This window comes from Rhinoderma darwinii, chromosome 9 (assembly GCF_050947455.1).
Source record: "Rhinoderma darwinii isolate aRhiDar2 chromosome 9, aRhiDar2.hap1, whole genome shotgun sequence".
Lineage (NCBI taxonomy): Eukaryota > Metazoa > Chordata > Amphibia > Anura > Rhinodermatidae > Rhinoderma > Rhinoderma darwinii.
In genome coordinates this window covers 60,698,749-60,721,432 of record NC_134695.1, presented here as the reverse complement: position 1 = coordinate 60,721,432, position 22,684 = coordinate 60,698,749, and the positions used below count along the sequence as shown (strand labels likewise).

At 42.3% G+C, this 22,684-nt stretch overlaps 1 protein-coding gene across 11 annotated transcripts in view; it reads right to left on the bottom strand.

The window, feature by feature from the left end:
- PACSIN3 (protein kinase C and casein kinase substrate in neurons 3) overlaps nucleotides 1-22,684 on the bottom strand; it is a 57,010-nt gene that overhangs the window by 7,755 nt on the left and 26,571 nt on the right. For 8 of the 11 annotated variants that reach the window (XM_075837867.1, XM_075837877.1, XM_075837870.1 and 5 more), the window contains exons 2-10: nucleotides 16,496-16,567; nucleotides 11,287-11,378; nucleotides 9,517-9,673; nucleotides 6,489-6,724; nucleotides 3,487-3,642; nucleotides 3,044-3,219; nucleotides 1,903-2,023; nucleotides 510-649; nucleotides 166-228 (exon numbers count right to left, since the gene is read on the bottom strand). In XM_075837867.1, coding sequence (XP_075693982.1) covers nucleotides 166-228; nucleotides 510-649; nucleotides 1,903-2,023; nucleotides 3,044-3,219; nucleotides 3,487-3,642; nucleotides 6,489-6,724; nucleotides 9,517-9,673; nucleotides 11,287-11,331 — 1,094 coding nt within the window. In that variant the 5' untranslated portion in view covers nucleotides 11,332-11,378; nucleotides 16,496-16,567. The other 3 variants (XM_075837876.1, XM_075837878.1, XM_075837875.1) reach the window with 2 other exon arrangements.

The following is a 22,684-nucleotide window of genomic DNA, read 5'->3' as shown; positions in this document are numbered from 1 at the left end:
CTCCAATTAGAAGAGGTTCATGAAGGAGAGAGTCTAGCCGAAGAACCCCATCACCATTTTAAGTATAAAGTCAAGATAGTCAAGTCGACGGGGGAAGAAAAGATAAATGGAGCGTAGACAAGGGCACCACGTTTTGGAAGAACTCAACGTGGGACCTGTACTGACTCTGAACGTGGGATATCCGTTAAAGTGGCATAGAAATCCTGGTCTTCATCTGCGTAGGAAAACCTGGTAGGAGGATGTCAAACAGATTGTGAGCGGACACTAAGCCTGCCACTTCCCATGTCCCAGCAGGTACATCATATTGTGGACAAATTGGTCATAGTCTAATGCATAAAGTTGCCGCTTAGATTGTGCCTATAATAGTAGATCTGGTTTAGCCAGTACCGGTATAACAGTGTGCTTAGATTTCTCAATTTCCTTCTATGGGTAATTCGTTTTTAGTTATGTAGGCTCAAACGTGTAATGATTGAAGGGGACAGTAGGTCCCGAATGGAAGTCTGACTCACCCTCGGTTCAGCTGTTGGGTGGGGGTTCCTACTGAGACGCCATCCTTTGCTGGCACGATACCAGTGAGGGTCACCTCCTCTACAGTTTTACTACTGCGCTCCTTCTTGCTGATTGCCCTCTGCGTCTCTGGAGACCACTCCTGAATTTAGGAGAGAGAGGGAGGATTTATTAATATCTGCAGAACATCTCATTGGGCTTGGTATCTCCTGCACTCCATCCAAACAATTCTAGAACCGGCAGCGCTCAACGTTTGGCTATTATTAAAGCAATAATCATTTAAGCCCCTATTACGCCGTCCGATATTCTGCCTGTGCAGCGAGCACCGAACAACAAGACATTGTTGATCGGTGCTCATTTGCTCCGGTCACAAGGAGCTATGAATGGGAACGAGCGGTCGTTAGTCCGATCGCTCATCCCCATACGTCATCATGTCGGCAGGGAGATGCGCTGCCAACAATATTATTTTATTTTTAAAACGATACGACCAGCAGATGATCGAACGTTTGCTCGTTCATCCACTGATCGCTGCCCTGTTTAGAGAGGACAATTATCGGCAACGAGCGTTATATGAACGCTCATCTGCCCGATAATCGCCCAGTGTGAAACCCTCTTTACACCTTCAAGTCTGTTGGAGTTTTACATAACCACACGATCAACATTAGATAGCGGGAAATCTCCACCCTACACAGACACCGTGTCTTAGTAAACACCTTTCAGATGTAGTTCCCAGAATTTCAGGACAGGCACGTTCCAGATGCGTTCTGCTACAGGGAGTTGAAAAGCTGGAGCAATATGTTCTCTTGTACATTTTATTTATTTCATAGGAAACGGACTAATTCTTTATTGTGCAAATTCCAACACTTGTTTAGACCTACAGTTTCCTTTCAAGAAAGGGTTCAGCACCAGTTTAAGCACTGGAGGAAATGAAGGATGTTTATCCTAGGAGAATTGAAACCCGCTATTTTTGAGATCAGGAAGGAACAATTTTTACAGTTACCGATTAACAGAAAGCAAACAGAACCCCGACCAAGTAATATCCGTCTAACCAAACATTAACTTAGGGGGTCGGCAAATTGCTGTAGACTTGTGGAGCCAGTTGTACCACTCCAGGAGTAGTAGCCAGATAATAAAAAAAGAAAAAAACATCCATAGACACGGAGAGAAAAACAAAAAGTAAGGCGCGAGCAGCGTAGGCAAGTTGGCTACCTGGCTTCTGGGACTTGTCCAGCGGTGCATCAACTGGTTAATTTTTCGCTTTCAATTTGATCCATTATCTGTACAATAATATCTACAGTCTAAAAAGCTTAACAAAAAGTACATACACACAAGAGAAATGTAAAATATCTTAGATGAGTATGGATGGCCATTCTTAACCCCCTTTCCAAGTGTTACCTCAAACTGAGGCCAGTTCATGATCATGCCTGGCCCATGAGTATTTCTCCACCATTTCAGATCTTGTTGATCGTCAGCTCCTTGGATACCCTGATGCAGGTCTCTGTACAGAGTATGGAAGCTAGAAAAGAGAAAACATTATTTTTATACACATCGGATTATAAACCATCACCACAGGGCATGTAAGCCTATGGAAAACCAATGGCTAATTTGAAAAACAGCACCACACCTGCACATAGGTCGTGTACGGTATTGCAGCCATGCTCCATTCACTTCAAAAGGATCCGAGCTGCAATAGGCATGGTTTTTGGAAAAAAGCAGCCACGTTTTCCTAATGCTGGCAACCTCCATTAAGTTTAAAGCTATTTATCTGGGCAGAGGTTTTGGCCTAGTCTAACTATTGTGACTTGTAGGCAAAGATATTTCAGACCAACGCTGTCAAAGGGGTGATCCTGCAAACCATCGAAAAAAAAAAAAAGCCTCATATATAGGATACACCTATATAAAATGTTTATAATGCCTAGAAATAATTTTGAAGTTCACATATTCACTTTCTTTGGTTAGTTCCTCACTTCTTACCCTGCTACGTCGGTGGCTCGCTGGCGAGCCGCCGCATCGCGTGACGCTCCTACCACCCTAGCTCCCAGTAGTACCTTCCGGTCCTGCTAAAGTAACCCCGCCCCCTGGAGCTTCGTTCTGAAGAGGCATAAGTATATTCAATGGGGCAGATCACTGCGCAGCGCTGAGCTGGAGCAGAGGGAAGCACAGCAACGGCACATACGCATCTATCGCAGTCCAATGTATAAGGTGCACAGACGAAAAAAAAAAAAACTAAGGGGTGCTATCACTGCCACCAATGCAAGTTATTTCTGTACAGAAAAAAATTGTAATACATTTAAATTGCATAATGACTTTTACGGTTTCTTTTAAATATTGTATTTATGGGATAGCCCGTTTAAGTCTCTGTAAAAAAAATTAAAAAAAATGGAAGTATAGGAGTCTTTATATGTCGGTGGCATATAGAGAATGCAAGCCCTAGATAATCCATAGTTGACAAAGCATAGGTGAATGGTTCCATCCAGAGTAACAGGTGTATTATATAGCGTATGTATTGTATTAGGACACTGCAGTCTGCTGTTACCTGTCTTTGTTGGAGAGATCAAGGTGCTTGTGAAAGTCCAGCAACATTTCTTTAAAGAAGCGTAGACGCTTCTGCTCCGCTTCTTGGCAAGTCTCAAACTGCTGCTCCATGTCCTCCATGTAGCGAGGGTTGTATCTATTCAGCTCATCAAGAGCCTTCTCGTATGCACCTTTTTCCTGCGATACAGCACAAATCAAAATAAAGAACTATTCTTATATAGCAGACCATTTTACACAGACAAAAAAAAAAAAAAAGTTTTCTTAAAGTAAAAATTAAAAAAAAAAAAAAAGTGCACTTCGGCTAAAGGGGTTGAGCCCTGAACAGGCAATGCTCTTAGGTAATGGCAACTGATGGGAAGAAGTGTGGCCAGTTGCATTCCTACAACATGAATATCCTTAGCAAAGTGGACACTCCCTTTAAGAAGATCCTCAAGAACATCTGACCTTCTCGGCTTCCTGGCTGCACCTCTCCACGCGCTCCTGTAGTTTACGGATTTGCTCTTGTGACACAGAGGCGTCAGCCTTTGAGTGATCCTCTCGTACTTGGGCTGACTTTTCATCCTTCCGGGCTGCATGGTAATGTTTTTTTGCTGCCTCCACCTGCAGAGATGGGAATACAAGTCACAATAATGAATCTCTACAAAAGATCTCAAATGCACGTGTACGCAAACACACCCCGATCATATATTTGAAGTGTTACCATAATGGGGTAAGACTACGCACAGGACAGCAAATCCCCTATTAGCTGGCGAGTTTAGATTGAAGTTCCCCCATATTAAAACAGAGCCGTTCCGGCGCTGTAAATATGGAAAAGCTAAGATCTATAATGTTCCCTGTGTGGGGCTTGGGAGCGTCAGTCAGCTACCTTGAGGTGGTAAGAGTACAGTTCCACCTTTGATTAACATTGGCTCTATAGTCCACCGATCTACCATCTTTCTAATATATCTTTATTAGGGCAGTTTTCTGGTGTAATCACGTTAAATATGGGGACGGGCCGAATGCCATATTTTTGAGGGCCCTTTACTTCCAACATGTCTTGTTTATGGTTGAAAGAAGAGGGCAGTGCTTCAAAGATTTAGAAGATTGGCAGAAAACAAAGCCAGGTCAGACCTGGTGCCTGGTTGAAGTATTTGTCACATGCTGCACTGGGGGAAAGAAACCAGCGCATTGTTCGTATGGTGCACCGTACCATATAAGTATATGTGGTCTTAAAGGGGTTGTGAATTTTTTTTTTTAGTAAGGGCTGTAAATTAAATAAACAACCCAAAAAAGCAATAACTTACCTATCCTTGCCCCCGGCGGTCCAGGTCTGGCGTACCGGCAGCACTCACAGTGGTAGTCTGCATGCACGTAGCATGTGACCGCTGCAGCCAATCAGAGGGCTCAGTGGTGACTGATTGTATTTCTGCCATAATGCCATTAATACAACACATGCCCTCTGATTGGCTGCAACGGTCACGCTACGTGAATGTAAACAACCATTGGGATTGCAGCAGGAGCATCAGCGCTGGATAGCCGGGGGCAAGTTTAACTTTTTTTGGCTTATTTCTTTCATTTCCAGCCCTTACTAATAAAAAATAAAAAATTGCGCAACCCAGATAGCCTCTAAGATTTTTCGGTTCTAAATCTAACGTGTAATGATATAGCCTGCTGGAATAAAACGCCTGCCTGTGCATATATATGTATTCATTGCATCCCATACCATGTGTAGTGTCCAAAACTAGGCTGTCCAAATCATGAGATATGGTCCACCAAAATTTGTATATACACCTCCATGGAATAAAAATATATAACCTTATATATTATATAAAATCTGCGCCTCTCTCTCTCTCTCTCAAATGGTCTAAAATTTAGTTTTTATAATTTTCATGAAGAATAAATGAAGTGGTTTCTTCATTGGAATATTTTTAGAGCAGTCTTCAATAAAAATGTACTTAATAGTTGTAAGTGTATCGGGTTGACATGAACCAGAATTAAGGTGTGCCCAAAACCACTTAAACATTATATACACACATACTATATTACATCTCCCCTTCTTTAGATACCGCAAGGCCATAAATCTGCCAGTCAAAACTTTGACCTTCCTTGTAACTTTACTCAACACTTCTATATAAACATTTACCTAACAGGAGGAAGCTCGCCCCATCACAAAGCATTGTATTCAGCGGAGGAGCAAACTTCCATGAAAGGTAGAGGAAGTCTATAAAGAACAACTCCGATACATCATACAAAGGATTCAATGTTTAATATTCACCCAGTTTATAGTTGCCTCAGGATTAACGCACATTAAAATAGTTATCCGAGGAAAGATATTAATTATACACTGGATAGGGGATAAATCTCTAGTCACCCCCTGCTGGGTCTCCCACTGATTAGGTCAGGGTCCTGAGCCCCAACCCAGTTTCTTCTCACTGCAGGACCACAGCGAGGAGGAGTTTGAATGGAACGGTGGTCGAACATGTACCTGCTGCTCCACTCAAGGTCTATGATCTGGCTGAAACAGCCGGGCTATCCTGTGGATAGGTGAAGACCACCTCTATTAAAAAAAGCTTGCCGAGTGCCACGGGTAATGCTTTTCTCACCCCCGGAGATCAGCGGCTATAGCCGGGAGGTACAGCAGTGTTAGTAGCATTACCAGACGGCCATTAAAATGATCGGTTATCCTTGTAATGAAAGGACGTCCCAGTATTAGTATATTCCAACATAACACATTGTGAATGCTGCAGACAAAGAACATTCAGGCACTGAAAAAAAAAAAAAAAAAAAAAAAACCACAATAAAATATCTAAAAAGGCCCATTTATCCCACAAATGCTCGTTCCTGATCATTGCCTTGGGCAGCGAATAGCCAACGAATAAGCAAACGCTCAGTCATCGATTGATAGCATCTTTTACGCAGCCCAAAAAATCATCGTAAAGACGATATGTTAACTGTATGGGGACCTAACAATTGTATTAACCCCAGTTAGTCCCTATACAGTCGACATCAGCCCACATACAGGGCTGTTAAACCAGCACTGATCAACCTATTCTCCGTACTCGGAGCAAGTTATGGGAAGAAATCTTCCCGTGTAAACCAGCCTTAAGGCAAATTTTACAGTCTTCTGGAAGTTGTGTCCAACTAGTCTTTAATAGAGTAACGTTAACACAAAGATTACACACACACACACACACACACACTTTATATCACTTCAACTTTTTGATTAAAAAAAACTTAGACTTTCTCATTACGTCCTACAGGCCACAAAAAAAAAACGTGTGACCTACCTCTGGGATGGAGCGAGTTGGCTAATGCACATAGCCCCCGCCTTGATCTCAGCACTGCATATATAAGAGTAGACCCATTACGGTGCATCGCAAGACAAAAAAAAAGTTCAGGATTTGCTGGACAGCAAAAAAACAAAAAAAAAACTCCATAGTTGCCAGTGACCGCTGTAGGACACTTACATCTTTGAGCTTCTTCACCCAGGGTTTCTGAGCCTTACTGAACCCCTCCTCAGACTCCTTTGTCTCTCGAAAGCCTCCAATCATCTGCTTGTGATAGGCTTCCTTTTGCCAGTCTCGCACCTTCCCGCTATCTTCATCCCACAGCTGATTCCTCAGCTCGGTGTGAATCTCACTGAGTGCGTCTGCAGCGGTGAGAAAAGCGTTCCAAGCCTTCTCCAGGGTACCGTACTGAGGACCTGTGGATAGTGAATTAAAAAAAAAAATAAATCAATTACATTTTATTTGTGTAGGGCTAGCCATACTGAAGGATATGCATCGCTTCAACATAGGTGTTATTCACTACTAGTTTAGCACGGGGAGGGCATAAACTGCCCCAATAAGGCTCTTTCCTGATAATTGATTAACTAAAAACAATCGTTGCTAGGTTGCAATTAGTTCTGCTGTGCCTACTGGGAAAGTAGAGTGCGGTATATTTTTACAAAAAAGTATAAACTAAACTTTTTAGTAAATTGTGTGTGCAATGTGTAAGGCCGGGCTAATCTCTCCTCAATTAGGTTGTGTGGAGCCGTCCATACAGCGAGTTGTTACTCGTTCCAAGACCTGGCTACGATGTGTCCGGGCCTGACATGACATAAGTTAGTAAATCGTGCACATTTTTGCTCTTTGTTGGAAAGGGTTCGATGGTCAGATCCCCTGGGCTCTATCCGAGAAAAAAAATCCTGTCGCATCCAACAGCTTAAAGCAATTGTAAGGAACCGCTCTGTGTAAGGTTACAAACCACACAACTTGAGAAACTGGATTTGCCACTTATTGGATTTATTTATGGAAATATCACATGTTGCATAAAGGAATGTTATTTCCTGGACATTTTCATCTGCGGTACAGGAGCATTCAAGAACAATTTTTCCTTTGCAGGACCCACATTCTGTCTGCAAACCTTCTCTTCTACATAAAATAGTTAGAATTTTTGCAATTCCCGAATACATGTCCATTACCCAAATTACCCCCTCTACAAAAAGGAAAGCCACTTCAAGGATAGCAGGCACCCCACCAGACAACTGTGAACAGGCACCTTTATTCTGTCAACGGAGAAATGATGTAGGACGGCCACCAATGATCAGTTAAAGAGGTTCTCCCATAATCATTATCACCTACCCACAGGTCAGGCGATAAATATCTGATCGGTGGTGGTCCAACCGTGTCAGCAGCCCCATAAAAACGAATGGTGCGGTGGTTGAGCATGCCCACTACGGCTCTATTCCTATGAGACTCCCAGGAACGGAAGTTAAGTCCGTTTTCGTGATCAGTCGGAGTACCAGCGGTCAGACCCCAACCGATCAGATATAGATCACCTATCCTGTGGATAGGTGATAAATATGGGTTATGGGAAAAACTTTGAGGCCCATTTACATGAGACAATCATTGGGCGAACTAGCATTCGCTCAAATGCTAGTTCCCGGTCATAGCCCTGTGTTTACCCACTCCTGGTCACTCCTTTTGCCCCAATAGATCCAGCTTGTAAAGGGAGAAATTCTAGTAGTAGAATAAGACAATTGCTGTAAATATAAAACCTTTATAGAGAAGTGAAGGTTCAAAAAGTGACCTGTAACTTTGACCTTCAAGAAAAGAGTGCCTGCCCTTTAAGCGAAGTAAACTTTTTGGATGTCATAGCATGGTGGTTGGTTACCTTATATTACCAGAGACCACAACTTCCTTTATTGTCAAGGCTGTCGCAGCAATTTAGGTACTTGCCCATTACCAATGTTTAAACAAGAACATTGTGTTTTTCCTTGTTTGCGAGGATATTGGTAATTAATATGCATTGAAGTTATATTTTTAGCCCTGTAGGAATTGGTTGGTTATAAAACTTAATGTGATGGAAATGGGGAGTACCGGAGTTCACTAAATATTCTAGATTTACTACCATTGCGCAATTTGCGTAGATTTTGGTTGGATCATTAGAGAGCCATTTCTGGAGCAATTGAGATCAACAAGACTTGAAACAAAAAAAGATTTTGAATAATACTTCTGTTTAAAATAGGAATTTCAATTTCAGATTGGTAGTACGAAGGAATCTCTATAAACAGAACCCATGATGCTTTGATGGATTTGTTTTAGAACTGATCTCTATTGACACAGACAGAACCCCATTGACTTTACCGGTGTCGGTCAGAATTCCGATATTTTTGACTGCAAGAATATCACAAAAAAGACGGCGTTATTACGGAGTTAAAACAAAAAAAAAAACAGTACATTGTTTTACTGGAATCTTTATGATTTATGGTCACTCCCATCATACCTCAAGATCCTCATAAATTTCTTAAGTAACTTACAAGGGCTTGTAATGGGGGGGAAAAAAACAAACAGCCTGGTGTAGTCAAACACAAAAAGGCTTTAAGTCTTGGAACCAGAAAAAAAAAAAATGAATGCTATTTCCGTTTTAATAGGCAGTTATTAAACAGATAAAATGAGTCAGACGCCATTCAGATCACCCGGAGGACTTTTCATTTTGCAATACCCCCGGGAAGTCAAATTAGCCAAGAATCAGCTCTGATAAGATTCACGAGGAGGATATTTCCAAAGATACCGAGAAATTATCGTATGCACTCGTCCAAAAGATTGCTGACACGGCTATTATCTTGGACAAATTCCGGCTACCCATATAGGTGGGTTTGCTTGCCTCAAAGGGACTGTTTAGTGTCCCATCAGTGGGAAAGGCCATAAGGTATTGATTACCGGGGATCTGACCACTGACCTCTACTGATCCAGAAAATGGTCCGATTTAACTCTAATTTGCAATGGGAGAGATGGCCACGCATGTGGTTGAAATTAATGGGCTGCTGAACGCTTTAGTCTGTTTTCCATAACTAGGACTAAAAAAGTCCTGTTCTCGGGATCAGTGGTAGTCCCAGTGGTCATATCACTACTTGCCAATGTTTTATGCCCCATCCTATTGACCAGGTCAGAACATGGTCACGCAGAAAAAGGGTTTTATTAGGTACGAACACCAACAGCCGCACCCTCCTACCCTTCTCCAGACTGCCCTTCCACTTGCGACTCCAGTCGGTCAGCTGCTGGGCATAGCTCTTCTCAATCTTGGCCCTCTCCCTGAAGCAGGTGACCAAGTCATTACACAGCCGATTCCCATCCTCGATGCGCTTTACGGTGCGGCGGTAGTTGCCAGCCTAGGATAGAAACAAGTGTGAAATGTAAAAAAATAAAAATCTGATTCTGCCAGGCTATAGTATATAAACCTTGGATACATGACTTAAAAAGAAAGATTACATGTTAATTGAATTTGCATAGAGAACCTCTGGCATGTCTCTAGGGTCATGTAGTTGTTGGATGGACTATGCTTTTCTGTCTATTATATGGTCACTCTATACAGTACTTTTGATACATTGCAAAACTTTAGTTATGCCACTAAGGCCTCATGCACACAGCCGTGCGCGGAATCATGGTCCGCGATTACAAGCACGGTCGGCCACCCGCATTTTCAGCCCGTGCTCTCAGAGAGTATGGGAACACAGTCCGTAAAAAACAAAAAGATAGGAAATGTCCTATCTTTTGCAGGGGCTTTCTACAGCCCGGACACCTTCCCGCAGATATACGGGAAGGTGTCCGTGGTCAATAGAAATGAATGAGTCTGTAATTACAGATGAAATCTACGGTTGGGTGCATGGGGCCTAAGACACCAGTATATTTGAGGCAATCCAGGCTAGGGCTAGATCAGTATTTGGCAACTGATGGACTTTGCAGCCCCCGACTCTCCTCCATCTGTGTACAGTACAGAGCACCATGCACAATATATCAAGATCCGGCATCTTCAGAACTGCTATACATATTTAAGGCAGCGCTGGGGTCTTGGGTTTGAAATCCAACGAAGGGCAAAATCTGCATGGAGTGTGTTTGCTCTCCACGTGTACATGAAGGTTTCCTCCCACAATCCCAAAACACACGGCTTCTTCTAAAATTGGACCTAGTGTACATTGGTGTGCTTGAGATGGGGAGATTATAAGCAGTTCTGGGGGATACAGACTGATGTGAATAGTTACTCTGTACAATCCTGCAGAATAGGTTAGCGCTCTATAAGTAGAAGGAGACAAATATTGATAGGGTCTGTGATCAATGTTTGATTGTTTGGACCCTCGCCAATACTGAGCACAGGGGTCACGTGCGCCCATATTCACAGGAGTCCTGCCACAAACACGTGCAGTCATCTCCATTATAGGGAGCTGGAGAAATCTACCATACGCTAATATGGAGTGACTGCAGCCACCTCTTTCCTGCATATTGAATATAAAATGCAGCCCTCAGAGAGTTAAAGGGGTTGACCAGGTCTATTTATAAAAAAAAAAAAACAAAAAAAAAAAAACACACCTCCCCCACAATCTCGGAAACTTTATAATAAGCTAGGCGACATATTTTTTTATGATGCCGTTTCATACGACAGTCTTAATCTATTTATCAGGACGGGTTGAACCCGTCCATCCCGCTAATATCAATAGGGGCTGTTTTGTGAAAAGTGGTGGAGGCAATGGAAAAAGGTTTTTTTGCATTTTTCTGCGCAAATTCCGACTTTTCTACACCAGAAAACTTGTGTAGAGGGCTTCACATATTCCCCCATATCATGTGGTCAGTAAACGGGAGCATTCTTATGTACATCCAGAAGCTGAAAACCCATATAGATCCAAGGCTCTGTCCACTGTTTCTACAGGATCCATGATGTATATGATTGCTGTTTACATAGTATCAGCTGAAGATAAAGTGCTCTTTAGCAGCCCCATGTGGTACTCACCTCCCAGAAGCTGCCCCCTGCGGGCCCCCCTCCCTCGTCAGTCATGACCGCGGATTTCTTACAGCACAGAATTTTTGCAGATTAGACGGACACTGTAAAGGGAAAAGTCAAACAGATGGGAATTCATTTGGATACAGATTGATCTGAACACAAGACTGTGGTACTGGGTATATTAACCATGTACATAAAGGGAGGAAGATTTGCCATTCTAAAGTACTTAAAAATAGCCCAACAACCCATGAGAGCTGTAATTGTTGGCCATACTGGTAGTGACCCTAGCGATCAGCTGTAATCGGTTAGAAAACTGGTAAAGTGTTCAGTACCCCTGCAGCGCCGCCACAGGTGAAATTAAGCAGTACAGACTGCCCATTGAAAAATCAATTGGCTGTCTGTACTGCACAAACTTGCTGGGTCCTCCAGAGAGAGCGATGATCTATGCTCTGGCCGACAAGAGGAGGGTCCTGGACAGGAAACACCCCCCCCCCCCTTCCCCATTAACTCAGGTTTTCCTAATAGGGTAATCAAAAATGTGTTTTCTAAGCTAGACAAGCCCTTTAAAGAGGATCCTCTGGTTTTGTCTACACAAAATATCTCCTGAGGAGTTTTTATAAATTCCCGAGTCTGATGCAGAAAGATCAGCACAATCCAGGCATAAAAACAGAAACAAATATTCTGAAGTCATTTTGCAGAGAGAAACAAACTTCCGTTAAATAAAATCCTGAAATAAAATTGTATGATTCAATGCTACAATAAATTTATTCTCCATCAAGATTCTAACGCTCACCATATTTATTACCATGTTCTTCCAACATTTTAATATGTACCCAGAAATAATCATGAAGTTTATACCATAAAACAGTCGTCCACTTTAGTAAACACGTGTTCCCGATTAAAGACTATGCACACCATAGACATTAACAAAAAAAACAACGATTTCAATCAGGGGTGTTTGGTGAAACTTTCTAAATACTTTATTAAAAATTATTTTTACTTTTTGAGCTAAAGCCGCTTGGTATCCTGTATACAGAGCAGCTGTATCGTGCGCTGCAACATGTATCTGTCAGGTCAGTGACAGCGGGTCCTGTGTGTGTCTCAGACACACAGTATCCACTGGTTATCGATCACATCTAAGTTATGAACTCACGTGATCTGTAACCGCTCGATCCTGTGTGTCAGAGACACTGATACAGGTTTCAGCACATGATACAGGATACAAAGCAGCTGTATCTCAAAAAGTAAAAATTAATAAAATGTAAGTTGCACCAAACATTTTATTTAAAAAAAAAACAAAAAACAAAAAAAACACGATTTCAAAGGTGTGCATAGCCTTTAAGATCAGGTTTAGCTGAAATATTAATTTCATTTTTTTTCTATAGCCAGTGGCTAAATATTGCAGAATCATATCGGTTTCTGTACAGCAGGGTTTGGTAGTCTTTGTTTTTGGCTCTGTTCCAGTGTAATAAATAGGAGGAATACTGGTTATATATACGGTCAGCCCTTAATGAAATGCTCAACCCAGACGTTGTTCAGCCACAAAGGCCCCATTACTGTAGGTGCAAGATGACTGCATACAAAGCTGGATACCTGCAATTGAGGGTCTAACAGGCCCATCCTCACGTATAACTATCCTCCACTTTGGGGCTTGATTTGAAGCAATACATTTCTGTACTGGGCTAATTGGCTCAGTTTAATTTACAGATATATTTAATAAATAGTTAAATCCCTTGTAGGGGACTTAACCCCTTCCCCCTGCTTGCATTCTGGGCCCTAATGTCCAAGCCATTTTTTAAATTTTTGCATTGTCACATTCGAAGAGCTGTAACTTTTTTATTTTTGCGTCGGCATAGCTGTATAAGGTCTTGTTTTTTGCGGGACGACTTGCAGTTTTTATTGGTACCATTTGAGAGTAGATGCGACTTTTTGATCAAATTTTTTTAAAGTCAGGATTAACAGAAAACAGCAATTTTTCCATTGTTTTTTATTTTATACGGCGTTCACAGTGCGGGTTAAATAATGTAACAACTTTAGAGTCGGGGTCGTTACGGACGCGGCGATACCAAATATGTGTAACTTTTTTTGCTTTATTGTAGTTTTTTTTTAATAGTAAAGCATTTTGTAAGGGGAAAAAGTGGGTTTTTCATTTTTTTTAAATTAACTTTATTAAACTTTTTTTACTTTTATACTAGTCCCACTAGGGGACTTCACTATCCTCCGATCGCTATTATAATACACTGCAATACTTTTGTATTGCAGTGTATTACTGCCTGTCCGTTTAAAACGGACAGGCATCTGCTAGGTCATGCCTGCGGCATGATCTAGCAGGCATTCACTCCAGGCAGACCTGGGGGCCTTTATTAGACCCCCGGCTGCCATAGAAGACACAGACACTCAGCGATTTTATCGCCGGGTGTCGGTGGGATGAGAGGGAGCTCCCTCCCTCTCTCCAAAACCACTCAGATGCGGTGCTCGCTATTGTGCACCGCATCTGAAGGGTTAAACGGGTGAGATCGATATTAATATCGATCTCACCTGGCAGAGCAGGGATGCCCCCAGCCCTCAGGTGCCTCTGGCAGCTGAGAGCAGGGAGATTTCACAGCTCCCTGCTCTGTTTACTTTATTCTACAGCAGCGCCGTGGAATAGCGGCGCTGTAGAATAAAGCCTATTAATGACCGCCGTGAAGAGGCTAATCGGCGGTCATTAAGGGGTTAAAGGAATGGGGGGACGACGACACTAAAGTACACGTGGGAATATATCCTGAGGATAAGATGATCGTCCCAGCGATCCTCACAGCAGTCATAGGAGTTTCCTGGCTGAGGAACGTCATTATAGCCTAGAGATGGCTCCTGGTACCCGCAAGTCTTTGTTTACTTATACTGCTGTGATGACATCACGTACACGGACATGATCGCTGCGGTCTCCAACATCCAAGCATCACCAACAAGCCCAGCGATTGGCTGGAGCGGTCACATGGTGGATGTACGGCACGTCATCACTGCAGAAAAGTGAAGTAAACAAAAACCTACTGTTAGGCTAACTTTTTTTTTTTTTTTTTTTAGACGCCCCTTTAACATGGACCTTAAAATAGTAGGATTATCTCGTTTATTATACTAATAACACGATTGTAATCAGAAAGTAGTGCTGCATCTAAGGATGCAAAAATATATAGGGTTTTTCCAGAATAGCACTTTAATTATAAATTCTTGTAAAAATTTGATCTTAATGGGAACCCGTCACATCAGACATGCTTCCCTATCTGCATGCAACATGTTAGAATGCAGGAGAAGCCTGATCGTTTTGTGGGAAAAGATTTAGATATACATTTCTGGGCTTAGGAGTCCAGTGGGCGGTCCTACTTGGTGATTGACAGCTATTCCTGCATGTACACTTACATAGATTAGGCTGTCAATCATAGATGGTGACCGCCCAATGAAGTCTATAACGAGCAGGGACTTAAATGAATAAAATATTCTATTAAATATTTTCCCCCATATTAATCTGCTCCGCACCTCCCGCTCTATAACATGTCATCTACGGAAAGGAGAGCATGTTAAATGTGACCAGTTCACTTTAAATAATCTATTCGAATGATTGAATAGATTTAGGAGTTTGTCAAATTTTTATGGACGAGGCAAATTTCGTATCTAAAAGGGGGGGATGTTTCTTATATAACAAATGAAATGACACTTCAAACCCTATGGCAGCTCAAACGTTACATAGGGTATCACATTAGTCACACCTCGCTCTATAATCTTGGGTCCATGTGGGATACTGGTTTTATGATGGTTGTATGATCGCACCCTGCTGCGGGGAGAACCCCAGCGATGAATCCAAGTTCCCAGCTCTTACATTTAGAGATTTAAGGATTCAGGAACTCCTATCCCAACATGCCTTGTTATTAAAAGCGCAGACAATCCAAGAACGGAAACTGTTCTCACTCCCAAAATAAACATTGAACTCAGGCCTAAAATATCAGCACCTGCTGCCAGCAATAAGATGCACCCTCCTTCCCACCCCATACAGGGGTCTACTGGCCTCAGGGGGACGTAGACAGAGACTATCTTGTAGGATAAAATACAAAAAGATCAGAAATCCCCTCAGGTACCCATCACAACATGAGAGTGCCAACTGGAATAATGTTAGGCTGCCCATAGAACTTTATTACAGTACTGGGATTTTATCGGCATAGGCCTTTTGTGGCATAACCCATTTATTGCTCGCCCTCTTGATCCGGATGACTAAAATACACTATATAATATTCACACAAAAAATTAAAAATACAAAAAAAATTGTCCATTTCTGACCATCAATATGGCTGCCATTAGTTCCGATCCAGCAATATTTTTATTTATTTTTTAAAGCCCCAATCAGCAATTCTGCAACTTGACAGCCCGCATGGCTTCCAGTACAGCGCCCATGATAGAGGTTACCCTGCTTGTATAAACTTTCAATAAATCCTTGAAACAACGCAATAAAAACTTTAACAACTTGAAAGGAGAGGACGACTCAAGGACTTCTTGACAGGCGATTTTAAGGCCGAATTGGTCTTGGATATAGTACTGACCAATATACATCCACTAAAGGTTACAGAAAAATACAGACTGCACAAATTTTTTAATATATATATATATATATATATATACACACACACACACACACACACAAATGTGCAGATAAGGATTTACATAAGATTTATTCTGAGTCACTGGAATCAATAAACTAATTCTACCAATTGCATCAGGTCATCGACTCCAATCAGGTTGTCACACTAGCTCAACCTCAATAAAAGTACCTTACGTTTGCTCCCTTACCCGCGTGGATTCCCTTAACACCTAAATTGGTAATAGTTCTCCATGTAGTTTTTTTTATCAAACTATGCAGCTACAGATTTAACATCCATTTCACTGTTCTGTTCCTTTAAGCTGGAATGATAACATTTAGGCAAGAAACTTAAAAGGGAGGTCCTAAAAGTCCCATTTCAGGGATGCAACAAGAATGCAATTCTTATGGGATTTCAGAAGAGCGGAATAAGCGTACAGCTGCTCAGTATTCATGATACGACATATAGGACCCCCCCATGTATAGAAGCAAGATGAAGTCTTACCAGAAACTGTATAGGACTCAAAGCGGCACCCCAATCCAGAGTGCACAGGACGCCCCAGCAGAGTGCCCAGCTCCCCGCATGCAGAATATTGTATTCATATCACATACCTTCCAGCCAGAAGACAAGCTCCAGGAAAGGGAGGGGATAGCCGACCTGCTCAGACCTGTGCTCTTCCAAATCTGCAGAGAGAAGATGAACAGTCAGAGGCAGCTGCACGCTAAACACGCAGACTCACTATTCACATGACGTTCTACTAAATATGGAGACCCCAATATAGCACTCTCCAATTTGACGCCCATGCCACCCGCTCTAAGTGATGTTACATATCCCCCTCCACCTCCTTCCCAAGAAGTGACACCAGCTAATGACTCATGAAAAAGGGAGTGGGCACAGGACCTAGAGGGCGACATGCAATTGGTATATTAAATTGCATCGACCCTTCCCAGAAAGTCACACCTTATGAAGAGACATCTGAGGAATCACTTATAATGACACGACTTATTCATAAAAAGCCTTGGGAATTAAAGGCCAGGAAAAGCAGTCGATTAATCGGACATGTCCAAAAACATGTGGGACTAAGGAACAGGACTGATGAGCGCAGGTGTTTTAGCTACGAAGGCCGATTGTTTTTCCTAAAAGAACATACATGCAAGTATCCAAAATATCTCTAGCCAAAAAGGTATTCCTCTGTATCATCCAGTTCTTAGTCTTGTAGACCAGTGATGGAAAGCAAAGTCTGATCTTAAATTGTCCCCAAATAAAGAATTCTACCGCAGCATTAGGTTAGTTTGGGAAAATGGGCTTGAAAAGTGACAACTACTTTTCAGATCCAGAAATACACACAATGCGGTTACTTCCTGTCCCCATAGACCGTAAGCAAATCATACAAAGTGCATTGACCAGAAGGGGGCAGCAATGAGTACAGGAAAAAGCTCCGCCCATAATAAGATTATGCCACATTATGAGGGTTGATCAAAAGGATTGTCTTTTTGGACGATCCCACTTCAGATTGCAGGTTTAATGAATCCTAAGTTGGTGGGACCCCCGCAATTGCTGAAACGCAGTTTAAAAAAAAAAAAAAAAACCCACACACAAATGGGCATATACGAAGGACACTGATCAAGAGGAAAGTAAAAATGGCTTTTCTAGCAGTTGTTGCATACTCCAGCTTGCTGGTGACCTTTTCAAGTGACCTCATTGCTCGTCTTGTCAACACTTGTAGGCTTGGAAGAGATTCTTCTATATCCACTCACTAAAGGGGGTTTTACACTGGACGATTATCGAGCAGACGAGCGCTCATAGAACGTTGCCGATAATTTCCCTTTGTTCACAGAGCAGCGATCAGCAGACGGACGAGCAAACACTCGATCATCTGCTGATCGTATGGTTTTAAAAAAGTAAAATATTATCGTTGTCGGTAGCGCATCTCCCTGTGTAAACCTGGAGACGCGCTGCCGACATGATAATGTATGGGGATGAGCGATCGGAGTAACGACCACTCGTCCCCATCCATAGCTCCGTGTGACAGGAGCAAACGAGCGCCGATCAACGATGTCTTGTTTATCGCGCTCGCTGCAGCGGCCGATTATCGGCCAGTGTAATAGGGCTTTAAGGCTTCGTCCAGGTTGTATACCATAGTCTTCTAAAAGCCAGACATTTTCTGAGCAGGCAGAGTGCTGACTGGATCTAGACTTGGCTCATAGCATGCAGTGTAGACACAAGCTTATATTTTTATTACCCCCTTCAACTGCCCCTGTTCTCTATATACCGTACATAGTAGTAGGATAACGACAACATTGTGGGTTCCAACATCCCAGATCGGGAGATGAAGATGAGTAATTTAGAACATTTGGCGTAGGATTGTTATACAGCAGGTACCCACCTTATTGGCACTTGCAATCGCATCGGCGAGGGAATTCAACATTGATTTCTTGGTCATGCAACTTGCATGAGCGAGATTTGAGATATCATTAGAATGCCCTCCCCTATATAGAGCTGTCAAAACTGCAGACAGATTCCCTTTAACACTAGAAAAACTCAGATTCCGTATTAGTCTAACTTTGGGCCCATGTCTACAAGAAGGAAAGAGAAGATGCTTTTCTGGATATGACAGCTTTGTGGATAGAATACCTAACCTGGACCATAAATCATCTCAAAATGTAGGATTTATCGGCGGAAAGTAAGCCAAGGAAATGAACAATTTCTGTAATCTTTGGCAGCCCCATAGAAACTAATGGAGCGGTGGTCAAGCATGCAAACTACCGCTCCATTCCTATGGGGCTCCCAGGTATGGCAAGGTAAGCCTGTTCTCTTGATCAGTGGGGGTCCCGATCAATTATCACCTATACTTTGGATAGGTGATAATGATTATGTGAAAACCCTTTTATGTTATTTGGCATCATCTATACAACTCCAATGCTCCCACATTTGACCATGATCTCAAGAAGGCAAACCAAGTTTGCTCTCTTGGATGTTAAAATGGAGGTTTTTAGATCAACAATATCTCATATCCAACAACCTTAAAGAGGCTCTGTCACCAGATTTTGCAACCCCTATCTGCTATTGCAGCAGATCGGCGCTGCAATGTAGATTACAGTAACGTTTTTATTTTTAAAAAACGAGCATTTTTGGCCAAGTTATGACCATTTTCGTATTTATGCAAATGAGGCTTGCAAAAGTACAACTGGGCGTGTTGAAAAGTAAAAGTACAACTGGGCGTGTATTATGTGCGTACATCGGGGCGTGTTTACTACTTTTACTAGCTGGGCGTTGTGTATAGAAGTATCATCCACTTCTCTTCACAACGCCCAGCTTCTGGCAGTGCAGACACAGCCGTGTTCTCAAGAGATCACGCTGTGACGTCACTCACAGGTCCTGCATCGTGTCAGACGAGCGAGGACACATCGGCACCAGAGGCTACAGATGATTCTGCAGCAGCATCGACGTTTGCAGGTAAGTCGATGTAGCTACTTACCTGCAAATGCTGATGCTGCTGCAGAATCAACTGTAGCCTCTGGTGCCGATGTGGCCGACACGATGCAGGACCTGTGAGTGACGTCACAGATCTGCACTGCCAGAAGCTGGGCGTTCTGAAGAGAAGTGGATGATACTTCTCATCAGAACGCCCAGCTATTAAAAGTAGTAAACACGCCCCGATGTACGCACATAATACACGCCCAGTTGTACTTTTACTTTTCAACACGCCCAGTTGTACTTTTGCAAGCCTCATTTGCATAAATACGAAAATGGTCATAACTTGGCCAAAAATGCTCGTTTTTTTAAAATAAAAACGTTACTGTAATCTACATTGCAGCGCCGATCTGCTGCAATAGCAGATAGGGGTTGCAAAATCTGGTGACAGAGCCTCTTTAAGGCTAAGACATTAGCAACTACTATGCCATGAGTAGGATGAGCCAAGACTATGATTGGTCAAAGTAAGACATAGCAGCATTGACTATTCTCCTGGACACAGTCACTATGGCTTCAGGTCATCTCTCATGTAGCTCCATCCGAAGGGTCCATTCATACTAACGAGAGACTCTTCCGTTTGCTGTACGTTGAAACAATTGGGCTATTCGCGCAGGCTTGTTTGTACGCAGCGAGAGTTCGCTGTGTGAAACTCACTGCATGTCCTATATTGGTGCACTCTCACGCACCTAGACACCCATTTAAAAAGGTGCGTGAAAACCACGCACTGCACACTGATGCACATCCATGTGCGGTGCGTGATTTGTGCATCAATTCCTTTGAAAAAAAAAAAAGTGCTTTGCAAGTGTGTTAAAAACGCATGCCACTCACAAAGCACAATGATGCAATAACGCAACGCACACGGACTGATTTAAGCGCGTTTACACACATAAATCGATCACGCTCGTGTGAATGTAGCCTTAAAATCCTTTACCATCTTCACTGGTCGCTCTTACTGTTCCAAGTACTTAATTTGCTCTTCAACTTATCAACCTTCGGCTTCGTTCACATTTGCATCAGGACTCCATTTCAACGTTCCGTCAGAGCTTTGTCAGAATGGAGTCCTGCCTGACACAAACGGAAGCCATAGGTATCAGTTTCCATCACCATTGATTTCAATTGTGACGGATCCGGTGCCAATTGTTTCCGTTTGTCTCTTTTGTGCAAGGGTTCCGTAGTTTTGACGGAATCAATAGCTTCGTAGACTACGCTATTATTGCAGAAATCTATGGTCTCAGTCAGGATTCCGTTCTGACGGGAAGAGTCGACGAAACGGGGCCCTGACGCAGATGTGAAAGAAGTCTTACCTAGCTTTGTTCCTTCATATACCCTGCAAGCCTCCTGACCTCAGAATCTAGAACCCTTCATAGACCAGGTCCTTCTAAAGTCATGGTGCATTATATTCCTTACAGAATTGTGATTACTTGTTTATTCTGATCTGTGATGAGGTTTTTTTTTTTGTCTTCTCTACAAACTTAATGTTAAGATTACATGGGCTACAAGACGACCTTGAGATTACGGCACTAGCATAAGGTATTCTGATGGTTGTCCCAGAAGAGAATGTTAATCTTGAAGCTCTAATAATGTCATCACCACCACCAATATAACAGAGCTGAAATTATAATCCTATTTAACCTATCCCCAGAAATCCGTATGACAGACAGAAGCTGGAGCCAACTCATGGGGTGCCAGTCCCATAAATGACGTCGGTAATGGCAAACAGCTGGGAACGAGGAATTCACTTACTCACATGATTCCAGCTCGGTCATTCACAAAACGCTGTGAATGGGGTCAGCACGCAACAGTATAACCCCCAGCCATTGGTTGATATATCTAGGATATCACTGGAGGAGTAGTGTAAAATTTAATACAAATCATGTGGGGGAAAATAAAAAAATAAAAAAAAAAAGTCATCCACACAACTGATATTTTCCCGAAACCCTTCTAAAAAAACACTAGAATCGACGGTACCAAGTCCTCTTTTATATTGAGTACACAGCTTGCAAAATTCACATGAAATTTGGGAAAGATGACCTTGCGAGTTGCGAATGTCTGTGTGTATATGTTAATTTGGTCAAGCCATGTAGTCAAATTTACACCATTAAAAAGGGAACGGTCTCTTTAAATCAAATTAAGTCAAGTCATTGTCTATATTAAAAAAAATATATATATATATAATTTTTTTTTGTATTTTTATTTATTTAACCTAGAATCTTGTCGTTTTCACTCTGGCCACTGAGCCTCACAATAATCTGACCCTTCCTGTTCTGTAGAGATCACTTATTAGCAGTCATCTTATCACAGGCAGGATTATACTGACAGGTTACATCTATATATAGATAACACAGGATACTCCATTGACAGTAGGTAATACACAGCTCCCCCCCCCCCCCCTTGCACAGGTCAGAGCAATTCTAGAACACACTCCAATACAAGTCAACGGGTCCCCTCCTGTGGAACATGTGGCTGCTGTAAAGTATCTCTAAATGCTGTTGACAGCAGTTTAGGCAAGATTATTGACCTGTTAATTATGTACAGGAAATAAACATACATATAAAAAAAAAAAAAAAAAAAAGTTTTACTACCTGGCTTTAGTTAGGAAAAAAAAAATATTGGTGATAACATCCCTTTAATGTGACTTTTTTGTGCTCATGCAATATGAACTAACTAGAGACTCCACTCTATTAAAAAGGGGATGACACATGAATACAAACCTTTCCATACACCCTCCGGGGGTTTATGGACACCAGAGGAAAAAACCCCCTCAAAAGAGCGAATCTCCTTTTAGTGGACTGCCTATCCCTGTATGAACATGGTCAGCCATGTAATGCTACTACATAGACGAAAAAAAAGGTCTGCCCAGACACGGCTTCCCCAGTGATTACAAGCCGGACCCGTGGCGATCAACGGATCACAAGAACAGCTACTATTTAAAGGGCGTTGTCTTTGAGTCATCCCCTTTGATTTTTGATTTTTCAATACCCTTTAGGCTTGCCCATGCCCACACAGATTGAGGATTATGCTGGTACAGATGGCCAAAGGTTTTTTCAGCAATGCCAACTAAAAGTCTTTTACATGTCGTCCCCATAAGCAGCCATCTCTGCTGCACAAACTGGTGTAATGCCCTCTTACATGTCATTTCCAAAGTGTGCCCAGGCTGCTGCCCCACCCCATACAATAACCCTGGGAAAAGACTAATTACCTCCCTGTAACCTCCGCATTTTATCAATAGGAGGATGATTTTGGTAATACGCCAATCAGTTGTAAAGTAAAACAAACAGGAAGTAATAATTCTACAAAAAGTCTGACACGCCGACGTCGATTTCGGA